Raw genomic sequence first — 12777 nt, forward strand, 5'->3', positions numbered from 1 at the left:
ACCCACAATGCTACCAGCTTAGTCGAATCAAACCTCCATGCAGCTCACACCTAACACACTCTGCTACGGATTGTCAACATGCAGCAATGTGGACAGCCAACTGAATGAAAGTCACAAAAAAGCTACTCTAAATGAAATCCTTAAAATAAAATAAAATGGTACAACTTCACCTTTTATCAGTCCACCTTCTGAATAATTTCCCCCCTATTATATTTTCTGTTAACTGACTAATTATGATAACTAACATCAAAAGCACGAGTTCGTAGCCTAGGGGGCACGGTGACTTAGTGGTTAGCATGTTTGCCTTGCACCTCCAGGGTTCGCGGTTTGATTCCTGCCTCCACCCTGTGTGTGCAGAGCTTGAATGTTCTCCCTGCGCTTCAGGGGTTTCCTCCAGGTGTTCCAGTTTCCTCTTCCAGTCCAAAGACATTTCCAAATTGTCCATAGTGTGTGTGTGTATTTGTGTGATGGATTGACAACCCTTCCAGGGTGTTCCCTGCCCTGTACCCCAAGTCACCTGGAATAGGCTCCCTGTGATCATGTGTAGGATAAACAGTATAGAAAATCAGTGGACAGATGGATTTCATAGCCCTCACTTTGCAAAACTATGAACCAGTAAACACAAACTGTATAACATACTGTACAAAGCACATAATTGAACAAAGTATTGCACGTGGATGAGGCAGCAGCACGATTTCTTTGAAAATATCCCAATTGCTGGACTGAAAACCTAAATATTTATTTGTAGTTCTTCATCACCCAGGGACCTGAGCTACAGCCAGAGGCAGTGTCTTTATAATTTATAATCTGTCTCACAAAAGCAATTAAAAGACGCGTGAATTCAAAGATTCTTTCACAATTTGGCTGACATGAGAAATAACTAGAAAGGGTCAGTTAAATGCCATGACATCCCCAAAATGTCACCATCAATCCAAGTCATTTATTTGTTTTTCCATTTCTAATAGTAATTCTGGGAAAAGGGAGTTGAGCTGAATGCGCTCTAAACTGGTTAAGTGTGTCAGGATGCAACACAGAAGTTCAGATGAACTGGAACCAAATCAACATCTGTGAATGCAATCACTGACCACCAAGGCACTCGGTATAAGCACACCAGCACTACTGGACTGCATGTGTGATGCTGAAGAGTTGAAGTAAAGGCAAGACTATGTCTTTGTTTAAACGTTCATATTTTCAGCGTATAGGATAACTGCTTATAAAATACCATTGAATTTGTCACATCTGGGAATTTCATCTGCTACATTTATGACTTACCTGAAAGAGGAACACAACATGATTTGCCAAAAGGAAAACGTTCCACCTGGCAAAAGATCCATTTCATATGGAAGGAATTGATTGCTTCTCTGCATGAACGCTATTTACTGTACGGAAGGGAAAAAAAACAACATATTCCTGACTTCAGTGATGTCAGAGGCCCAGAGAAATATAAAAGCAGAGGAGGGGACTGGAAGCAAGCCACAAGCAGGCACACACTCACACAGCCTGAACCTGCTAGATGAGAAGACCAAAGATGTTAATATCTGTATTTCTTATTCTGTTATTATCTGGATTTTTTAATATAGGAAGGAGTGTAGTGTCCAGCCAAGGAGCATCAAAAGGTAAGCAGCTTCAATTCACACATTCCTCTTAAATCAGATCATCTAAGTGGAACACGGATCCCCTTAGTCCTTGATGCTTAATTTAGATGTTCTATGTTGAATCTTAAAGATATCTTAAATATTTGTGTGAATAAAGATTTTCTTTACCTGTCATAATTTTATTGTGGCTTATGAAGTAGAGTTGAGTGCAAAATTTTGCACACCCTTCAGACAAAATCATTTTCCAGCAATAAGTCATTTAGTGCTTTCATAGATGTGTAACAACAATTGGAAAAAAAAACGTGTAATATGATAGTAATAAATAAGTAAATATTAGTATTAATAAAAATAATAGTAAACAAATTATGTTGAAACTTTTGCATCATTCCCATGTTTACATTTATTTATAACTGCCTCCAACGTCGATCATCTTATCATTTCTCAGTTATATTATTCTCCCCTGTTTTTCCTGATATATCTGTTCACTGTCGTATTCAAATCATGTTTGGAGGACAGGAGGGTCATGGAAAAACTTTCGGTTAAAGAACTTTCTGTTATTTTTGCCTGCTGTTTCACATTATTGTTACCAAATAAACCTAATTTTTTTTACTTCCTGGAATTATTTCTTCTTTGTGGATCAGTTATAAGCTAGAGGTAAATTTTTTCCTTTACCATTTTTCACTCAGAAACCAGGGGGTGCAACCTTTCCACTCAACTGTATTTATATTAGTATTGTTATTCTTTCATGGTCATATTAAGATCTATAAAATAGAAATAAAATAGCAGCATAGATATCATCCGGTTAAGCTATTTTACAGCAGCAGACAGTTCTTTTGCAATCTTCAGAACTATTGACAGGAATGCATATCGCAAACACCGATGCAGTTAATGGAAACACCACATGTCCATCCCATCAGAGGAGAGGCACAATAGTCTCTGGGGAAAAGCAATATGCTGAAATTCTGTTCCAAGATCAGCTTCGTACTGAGAGACAGCAGGAGCAGAAGTCAAGGCGATGCTTGACTGATGCTCTTTCTGGCTGAAATATGACCCTTGCTGTTGCACCCCATCTTCATAATTCATTCCAGTGCAGTCATCATTACTTTCCTTCAGTGTTACTTTTTTCATTATAAACACACTTAAGGCAGTCAGAATGAAAGTTACACTGGCTCCAGGAAATGACAAATGAACCATCCTTGTGAATCCCAGCAAGATCTGGCCGTTCTCAAGTTAACAACAAACCGTCGTCTTTCAGATAGCTTTCTGACACAAGATACTCACAGAAGCCTGGTGGACAACTCATTGCAACAGAAGTCAGCATACTGTATAATACCTTATGGATCTGTTTTGTTCATTATTCAATGTATGATATTTTGATTTATGATACAGTCTGTGTTTCACTTTTGGCAGGTTTGAGTATGTTTTTAAATAAATCATCCGTTTTGATGGGGGTTTTTTTTTTCCCCACAGATGAAGAGATAATAAACCAGATTAAGGGCACAAACCAGGCCCTGGCTGAAATTAAGGAACTGCTTAAGCAACAGGTAAAAAGCCAATACAAATACATTGTGCAGCATCAGTGGCATTTACTTTTACATTTACATTTATTCATTTAGTAGATGCTTTTATCCAAAGCGACTTACAAATCAGGAAACACAAGCAAAAGCGATATACACAATACAAGTAGTGCTACCATGCAAGATTTATAATAGAATTCTAGAGAAGCAAAGTGCGCAGAGTAGAGGTGTAAGAGCCAGAGTAAGTTTATTTTACTTTTTAAAGAAGGATAATGTGGGGTTGGAGTTTTAGGGGTTAGTTACGTGCTCATGGAAGAGGTGGGTCTTTATCTGTTTTTTGAAAATAGTGACAGATTCTGCTGTCCGGATTTAGAATGGAAGTTCATTCCACCACTGAGGGACAGATAGTTTGAAGGTTCTGGAAAGGGACCTTGAGCCACATTGAGAAGACACTACTAAGCGTCGGTCGTGATTGCGTGAGGGAAAGTAAGCCTTCAGGAGTGACAGACATAGACAAGAATTCATTTCAGGGGCATGGGACTGAGGATATATGGTAAATAAGCTAGACCATGGTGTACAAGTAAATCAATAAGTGATGCCCTCGTGCATTTTGGGTGGATTCCAAACAGTAGTAAAAGTGTTGGATCAACCAATGATGCCATATTAATAATATTAATGACAGTTTCGCTACAAACGATTCAACAAACATGCTAGTAACAGGGGAAATGATATCTTAGTTTATCAAACCAGATCTACTCTTCTTTATCTTGTCCTGCAGTAAACCTCCAGCACTTAATCACCTAAGAGTGTAGCTTTCAAACAGAAATGAAAAAATAAAGGATCCCTATTGGTTAATCCAGTTTCCCACCATGGCAGCTTGTAGCCATTAAAGGGTGATTAAAACCGAGGACGCTTTCATTTGATGATTGGGAAGGTAAATATGGAGCAATTGTAATGATGACTTTGTTGACGTTTTATGAACATTATTATAACACAACTAGTGTGCAAAAACAATAACACGGTTATTTTACATCTATATAATGATGTGTGCTGTATTTATGCTATGATAACCAAACCTGAATAAGCATTTTGAACTGTTATAACATATTTCAGGTTGGAACGGTGGTGCAGTGCATGATGTTGCCACCTCATAGCTCCAGGAAGCCCAGTTTGATTCTAAGCTGTGGTTATTGTCTGTGTGGAGTTTCACATGTTCTCCTGGTGTCAATGTGGGTTTTATCTGGGATCTCTGGTTTTCTCTCACCTCCCAAAAACTTGCTTATATGCCAAATTTCTTTAGGTGTTAATGTATGTGCTCATGGTACCCTGTGATTCTGGTGTCCTATTCCAAATGTAGTCCTGCTTTGCTCCCAGTGTTCCCAGTTTAGGCTTCAGATCTAATGCGACTTTGACCAGGATAAAGCAATAACTCAAGTGGAATGACTGAATGAATGCATTATCAGTTACACCTCTGTGTGCTATTCATATCTCTATGCTGACTGCTGATAGCTTATGCTACATCACAGTAATACATTGTTGATTTGTTGCTATTTCCTCATGTAGATAGAGGAAATTGTGTTTCTGAAGAACACTGTTATGGAGTGTGAAGCCTGTGGTGAGTAACATTTTGCTTGTGTTTGTTTTTGCTGTACATACAAATGAGGGAAGTCTTTTTTATGAATCTTTTGATTGCTTCTTTCAAATAGTTTTACTGTCTAAAGTTTTCCTTCAACTCAAAAGTGTTCAGATGTAATGTGACATCACGGTTATTATCTTTTCTTTTCTTGTAGGCATGCGCACAGGCGGTACATCCTGTGATCCCAATCCCTGCCACCCAGGAGTTACTTGTACCGAGACGGTAAACGGTATCAGATGTGGGCCATGTCCTCAAGGCATGGAGGGCAACGGCACCCATTGCACAGACATCGATGAGGTAGAGCTCATCACAGGAAGCCAACAGCAAGGCTTTTCCTCTGTGAAGAGGACACAGCATACGTATAGTGACTATTTTTATTGTATATAAAGAAAGAAACGTAATGTGAGCAGAATGCCTATGCTACAGCTTGTGACTCTTTGTAAAGCCCTTGTTTTTTGTGGTTGTAGTGCACTGTGAAACCATGCCATATGGGTGTGAGATGCATCAATACTTATCCTGGTTTCCGCTGTGGTCAATGTCCTGTTGGTTATGCAGGTCCCCAGGTTCAGGGAGTTGGACTTGACTATGCTGTCGCCAACAAACAGGTTAGCACTTTGTCTGAACATTCTTTATGCAAATTTTGAATTCCAAACATTTTTGTCACACTAAGTTGGAGTTTTTTTTGTGTGTTAAGTCTATGTACTGGACATCAATGATGAATACACAATTTTCTGTCTGTTCATTCCTTAAAGGTTTGCAAAGACATAAACGAGTGTGAAATCTCAAATGGAGGCTGTGTGGAGAATTCCATCTGCTTGAACACAGCGGTGAGTAAACGGCAAAGAATTTAAGAAGTCATAAATCATCATGAGTACATTTTATGGTAATATTGGCTTTAAAAGATGATGGGTCCACGAAGGTTCTTTGGATAGACTAGCTATCTGAAGCTAGCTATCTGAACCTTTTCTGAAAGGTAAACCCTTCTCTTATAGGGTTGTCCATGGAGCCTAATTAAAAACAGAAGAGATACTGTAGATGGAATCTTTGCCTATAGGATATGCTGTATTTATTTTGCAAACTGATTTTTATGTATGTATATTTAAATTTTGGCATGCATACTTAAAATTCTAGTATGCATATTTATTTTTTTTAAGTATGCATACTTAAAATTCTAGTATGTATTTTCCAAAACCACCCTCTCAATCCTTTTTCATATATGTCTATGTGTGTGACAGGGGTCTTTCCGGTGTAGTCGCTGCAAGCTAGGCTTCATTGGAGACCAGACACAGGGCTGTAAGCCTGAGAGGGCATGTGGGAATGGGCAGGCCAACCCTTGCCATGCGAGTGCTGAGTGTATCACCCATCGGGATGGCAATATTGAGTGTGTTGTAAGGACTTCAAAAGATGTTGCACTTACAAAGCACTATAAATTGTATTGAAGGTGAATCCTATGTCTTGTAATTTGTCAAAAACGTCCTAATTGGACTACAAACCCAAATCTCTGTATTTAGTGTGGTGTTGGTATGGCTGGCAATGGATACTTATGTGGAACTGACACAGATATCGATAGCTTCCCTGATGAAGAATTGCAGTGCTCTGACAGAAACTGTGCTAAGGTGAGAATAAAGAGTTTCACAGAATATCTGAATGTGTACTCCAAGTCCAACAAACTCAATGCAAGTGGATTTGCAGGATAACTGTCTCACAGTACCCAACTCTGGCCAAGAAGACGTTGATAAGGATGGCATTGGAGATGCATGTGATGATGACGCGGATGGAGATGGGATCCTGAATACAGAGGTAATTTAGTTACTTTTGTTCAAATCATGACAAGCCTGGCTAATAAACTTTCTACTAACACACTGCTCTTTGCATCACTAGGACAACTGCGTACTTGTGCCAAATGTAAACCAGAAGAACACTGATCAAGATGATTATGGAGATGCTTGCGATAACTGTCGCTTAATTAAAAACAATGACCAAAAGGACACTGACAGTGATGGCAATGGTGATGAGTGCGACGATGACATTGATGGCGATGGTATGTTTGGCATGAGTGTATCCCTTGGGTTTGATTATTCTAAATAATATTTTCCTGATATTTAGCTGAAATTCTGTTGTGTTCTTCAGGCATAAAAAATGACAAGGATAACTGCGTGAAGGTTCCCAATGCTGACCAGATTGATCGAGATGGTGATAATGTTGGTGACGCATGTGACAGCTGTCCTTATATTCGCAATCCTGACCAGGTCTTTTTCTCATGCTATACATTACTTCAGTTTATTTGGTACATACATTCTCTCAGAGACAAACTCACGATCCCCTCTTTTGCACTTTTAGATGGATGTCGATAATGATTTGATTGGTGATCCTTGTGACACCAACAAAGACAGGTAGGAACAAATTGCTGGACTTGATTTGATTGATGATCGTTGTGACACTGACAAAGAACGTTTTGGACAAAATGCTGGCTTTGTTCCTGATACATTTGTTTCAGTCTCTGGCTGAGAGCTTGTTGCTTTTTTCCCCAGTGATGGAGATGGTCATCAGGACTCACGAGACAACTGTCCTGCAGTCATAAACAGTTCTCAGCTGGACACGGACAAAGATGGCAAAGGGGATGAGTGTGATGATGATGATGACAATGACGGCATTCCTGACCTCCTTCCTCCAGGACCAGATAACTGTAGACTTATCCCCAACCCGCTACAGGAAGATTGGGATGGTCAGTTATATCTCCTTAACTTTTAAGTCAAATGTTATTTTATAAACTGAAGATATCTTCCCATATAAATGACAGGGGACGGAATTGGAAACGTCTGTGAAAAGGACTTTGACAACGACACAATCATAGACACAATTGACGTGTGCCCTGAGAATGCAGAGGTCACCCTTACTGACTTCCGAGCCTACCAGACTGTGGTGCTGGACCCAGAAGGAGATGCACAGATCGATCCAAACTGGGTGGTGCTTAATCAGGTTTGATTTGATACCTCTGCCCTTTAAAAACACTCAGTTTGGGCGGATCATGATACAAGTAATAACTTTTTTCTTTCAAACAGGGACGAGAGATCATTCAAACAATGAACAGTGACCCTGGACTGGCTGTTGGTAATATGCTTATAAAGAGCTACAAACAAAACTTTCACAATGAAAATCTGATCTTAATTTCTAGACAAATTTAACCTCCTATTGTTCTCGCATGCAGGTTACACAGCATTCAATGGCGTGGACTTTGAAGGGACGTTTCATGTAAATACAGTAACAGATGATGACTATGCTGGGTTTATCTTTGGCTATCAGGACAGCTCCAGTTTTTACGTAGTCATGTGGAAGCAGGTGGAACAGATCTACTGGCAGGCGAATCCTTTCCGAGCTGTGGCTGAACCAGGAATCCAACTCAAGGTACAATGTGGTTACATTGATTTACCCATATAAAATCAAAATATCCACTTGGCAGACACTACAGATCAGTGGACCGAATCTGACATACAGTAGGATCCTGCAGAAAATGTAAGTCAATGGAGTTCTTATACTGGAACGTCTACTGGCGTCTACAAGCTCCAAGCTCCAAGGAGATTTTCACACGGGCTGTGCCGTCCACTGAAAACAATTTGCATTAAATGAATGAACAGCATGATATTGCAGTTTTATTCGCTAAAATATTTAATTTCACCAAGAGTTAGGAATAATACAGACACATTTCTATATTTAATATAGAAACATTTTATTGCTGCATTTTAAGGAAATTTTTGAGGAGACTGGACTCCCTATGTAGTCTGAAAGCATTAATCTAAAAGCAAACTGTGAGTTTATATCACCTGTTTGTCTCCACAGAGTGTAGCTAGCCTAACATTAACACGTGCTCTATCGTGAATAACATCATGTCTAAACAGCTATTAACGGCACCTAACTGAAAAGATGTTCTTTTAGCATAATTGGGTAATGTCTGTGGGGTTATTCTGGTACATGCACAACAGCGACAGAGCTAATAAGATTACAAAACTAATGTCTGTCAACTTTATGTAACCACGTGTAATCACGAGACCGGAATATCGGAATATGTTGGGTTGTTACCAAATTAATGTGTATGTGTAACCCAGGGGTTTGGTTAAAGGAACAACCCAGTGTTTTTTTTATAGTATAGTGTGTTTATAATTTGGGAACTAGAGCCACATAAATTCATTAGAAAATATCACAAGCAGGTACAAACAAATATAATAATCACGTGAACTGGATTAAAAGAAAACCAATTTCATCTCTACTAAAACAGCAAAACAAAAACAAAACAAAACGACCTGGTTGACGCCATGCCTACTTCGGGTATAAATCTGATTACAGATACTGATACGAATATTTGAACACTCAACAGATACAGATACACAGCGTGGAATTGTGTCACACCACTAATAAGGATATTTCCTAGCAGTATAGTGGCAGCTGAGTACTCTAGGGTCAATGCCAGCTGAACCTGTCAATCTCTAAGACTGAAGAAAAGTCTAAATAGATCTACAAGGAACTACAGCTGAACCTGTCAATCTCCAAGACAGATGAAAAGTCTAAATGGATCCACAAGGATCTACAGTGTTGCTTTATTTTCACTATGAAATTGTTGGTAGGCTGTGAAATCCGACACAGGGCCAGGAGAGAATCTGCGAAACTCGCTGTGGCACACAGGTGACACTGCCAACCAGGTGAAGCTGCTGTGGAAAGATCCAAGAAATGTGGGCTGGAAGGACAAGACTTCTTATCGTTGGTTCCTGCAGCACAGACCCCATGATGGGTACATCAGGTACACCAACAGTGACAAAGCGAATTCTCTAGCTAACTCATGGTCACAACTGAAATTAGACCACTGTATCCTGTATCTGAAACAAAGCTAATATTTCGTTCTGTGTCAAACATTCAGAGTTCGTTTCTATGAAGGCCCAAAGATGGTTGCAGACACAGGAATTATTATTGACACGACCATGAGAGGAGGCAGACTTGGAGTGTTCTGCTTCTCACAGGAGAACATCATCTGGGCCAACCTGCGCTACCGATGCAATGGTGATTATAAATGTTTATGTTCTTATTATTATATAAAATACAGAAACTCCAAGAACATGGAACTAACCACATAAAATAATATAATAAATATGTTAACTATGTTTAAGTACATCAACTGGGGAAAACAAGCACAGTTCAGGTGATATTGAACCACCCCTGCCTTGCTATGGTACAAAAGCTACATTCAGCAACCATGTGGCGCTTCTCTGTTGAAACCTCTTTGGATTTTTTTTGTTGCGATTTATGACAAAGGCTTTCACATGTTCAAACCTATACAGTGGTGCTTGAAAGTTTGTGAACCCATTTTCTAGATATCTGCATAAATATGATCTAAATCATCATCAGATTTTCACACAAGTCCTCAAAGTAGATAAAGAGAACCCAGTTAAACAAATGAGACAGAAATATCAGCCTATACTTGGTCATTTATTTATTAAGGAAAAAGATCCAATATTACATATCTGTGAGTAGAAAAAGTATTTGAATCTTTGTTTTCAGTATGTGGTGTGACCCCCTTGTACAGCAGTAACTGCAACTAAACGTTTCTGGTAACTGTTGATCAGTCCTGCAGAACCGCTTCCACTCTGGGGAAATCACAAACTTTCCAGCACCATTATATTTATACCCTTAGGAAAGGCAAAAGATCCTAGAGATTGAAAGCAATTAAAAAATTTAAATAATATATACTATACAGTATACATTCATCTATCCATCCACACACACACACACTCAACACGCACATATGTGCACACACCCACAGTGGTGTGAATGCTTTTGTGTATATCTCATACTAAATACTTTCAGAAATTAAAACAAAATCTAAGATAGACAAATTTATAAATGATAATGTTATTTACTGAAGCAAAAATGTTATCCAATACCAACTGGGTCTGTGTGAAAATGTATTTAGTGACTGCTATATTTAGTTAATAGTTACTAATTCCCCAAATCTATGAAACTATTCATAATGGGGTTCAGCTGGATTAGACTCAACCAGGCCTGATTACTGCAAACCCTGTTCAATCAAATCAACACTTAAATAGAAGTTTGTCAACAGCATGAAGTTGTTAACACACTATGCCAAAGTTGAAAGAAATTCCAGAAATGATGAGGAAGAAGGTAACTGAAATACATCAGTCTGGGAAGCATTACAAAGCTATTTCAGAGGCTCTGGGACTCCAAAGAACCACAGTGAGAGTCATTATCTCCAAATGGAAAAACTCAACACAGTAGTGAACCTTCCCAAAAGTGTCCGACCTTCCAAAATTCCTCCAAGAGCACAGCAATGACTCATCCAAGAAGTCACAAAAGAGCCAAGGACAACATCAAAGGACCTACAGGCCTCTCTTGCATCAATAAAGGTGACTCCACTATCAGAAAGACACTACACTTCATGACTCCACTATGAGAAAGACACTGGGCATCCATGGAAGAGTGGTGAGGCGAAAACCACTGCTAACGCAGAAGAACGTTAAGGTTCATCTGAATTTTGCCAAAACACACTTTGATGATCCTCAAACCACAAAAAGAACATCATACCTACGGTCAAGCATGGTGGTGGAAGTGTGATGGTGTGGGGATGCTTTGCTGCTTCAGGGTCTGGGCAACTTGCAGCAATTGAGGGAAACATGAATTCTGCTCTCTACCAGAAAATCCTAAAGGAGAATGTCCGGTCTTCAGTCCGTAAGTTGAAACTTAAGCGCAACTAGATTATGCAGCAAGACAGTGATCCAAAACATAGGAGTAAATCCTAGTCCTAGATGTAAGTGACTGATCTCCAGTTATCAGAAGAGTTCGGTTGCAGTTATTGCCGCTGAAGGTGACACAACCAGATTTTAAGTTTAAGAGGGCAATTACTTTTTCACATTGGTGATAGGTGTTGGCTAACTTTTTTTTGCATCAATAAAAATAAATAAATAAATAATAACCTGTATTGTGTGTTTACTCAGGTTGCCTTTGTATTATGCTGTATTTCATTTGAAGATCTAAAACTATTTAGTACGAGATGTACACAAAAAAGTTGGGGCAAATACTTTTTCACAGCACTCAGCACAAAATATATTAGAGCAAAGATGAGTAGATTCTCCAGTCAAACATTTTATTCAATAATCGTTCCAGCTCTAACATCCATGTTTTGCTCTTCAGATACCATTCCGGAGGATTTTGACACATACAGAGCCCAACAAATCCAGCTTCAGATTTAACCTCAGTCATCGTCCCAAGTCTCATAGCCATTTTCTCCAGGCCTTCACAATGACCAGTGGTTCCCCTAAGCCAGTGCTTTTTAAAGTGGGATTTGGAGACCCACACGGGTCAGTGAAGGATTTCCAGGAGATCCCTGATTTTTTATTTTAGTCACAGCATTGGAAATCACACCCTGCCATTAGGTTATTATTCTTAACATTATGTTCCTGTAGTTATTAAAGTGTTTGACTGGTACCTTGAATTGAATTAGTTTAATCTGAACCTCAACAACTCAAAAACAAGTAGGCCTATAAATAATGTCAAATAATGTCCTAATGTATCCAGTCAAAGGAAAGGTCATTGAATAGAAGCTCTATAGGTCACATAAATAGACAAGACATTATTGTGCCTATGTAAATTATGCTCATGAAATAAATCTGTGTTGAACGGGTCCATGGAATTGAATTTACAGTAAGAGGGAACTGTAGTTTCAAAACGTTTAAGAACCCATACCATAGACGACTCGATCAAACTGCACATACGCTAGTAACATAAACGCTCTATAAAACAGAGCCATATGCCTATACTGTCATAATCTGCAGTCATGCATTTTGTTTACCCCTCGATACCTAATCATCATGAAGATGAAGCTCTTCAATAGCTACTGCATTTAAGCAGAATGTGAAGTGTATCATTACTGTACCAGCGAATCTACACTGTATTACGGTAATGGAAATAAACATTTAAATTTTGATACCGAGATATTTTCACTCTCATATATATATCGCTTTGCTTG

The 12777-nt window shown here is 38.9% G+C and overlaps 1 protein-coding gene across 2 annotated transcripts; it reads left to right on the plus strand.

Annotated features, from left to right (window-relative positions):
* Window positions 1–1279: 1279 nt before the first annotated feature.
* On the plus strand, window positions 1280–12492 carry comp (cartilage oligomeric matrix protein). 2 transcript variants are annotated; one of them, XM_053634126.1, is made up of 19 exons: window positions 1280–1616; window positions 3066–3139; window positions 4676–4727; window positions 4903–5045; window positions 5216–5353; window positions 5501–5575; window positions 5984–6136; window positions 6260–6364; window positions 6441–6548; window positions 6630–6789; window positions 6879–6997; window positions 7089–7141; window positions 7280–7473; window positions 7549–7727; window positions 7811–7859; window positions 7957–8153; window positions 9368–9540; window positions 9658–9797; window positions 11943–12492. In XM_053634126.1, exons 1-19 carry the CDS (start codon window positions 1514–1516, stop codon window positions 11999–12001), a joined length of 2274 nt encoding a protein of 757 aa, XP_053490101.1. In that variant the 5' UTR covers window positions 1280–1513; the 3' UTR covers window positions 12002–12492. The 2 variants fall into 2 exon arrangements, with proteins under 2 accessions (XP_053490101.1, XP_053490100.1); XM_053634125.1 differs by lacking the exon at window positions 11943–12492 and having other exon boundaries at window positions 9658–10102.
* Window positions 12493–12777: the final 285 nt, after the last annotated feature.

The sequence above is a fragment of the Ictalurus furcatus genome, chromosome 10 (genome assembly GCF_023375685.1).
Source record: "Ictalurus furcatus strain D&B chromosome 10, Billie_1.0, whole genome shotgun sequence".
Classification (NCBI taxonomy): Eukaryota; Metazoa; Chordata; class Actinopteri; order Siluriformes; family Ictaluridae; genus Ictalurus; species Ictalurus furcatus.

What these genes read in the sequence shown, in the direction of transcription:
- comp (XM_053634125.1), top strand. Translation starts at nt 1,514, where the DNA reads ATGAGAAGACCAAAGATGTTAATATCTGTATTTCTTATTCTGTTATTA. An exon ending in TATGGAGTGTGAAGCCTGTG is followed by an intron (nt 4,728 to 4,902) that starts GTGAGTAACATT and finishes CTTTTCTTGTAG; the next exon opens with GCATGCGCACAGGCGGTACA. An exon ending in ATGGGATCCTGAATACAGAG is followed by an intron (nt 6,549 to 6,629) that starts GTAATTTAGTTA and finishes TTGCATCACTAG; the next exon opens with GACAACTGCGTACTTGTGCC.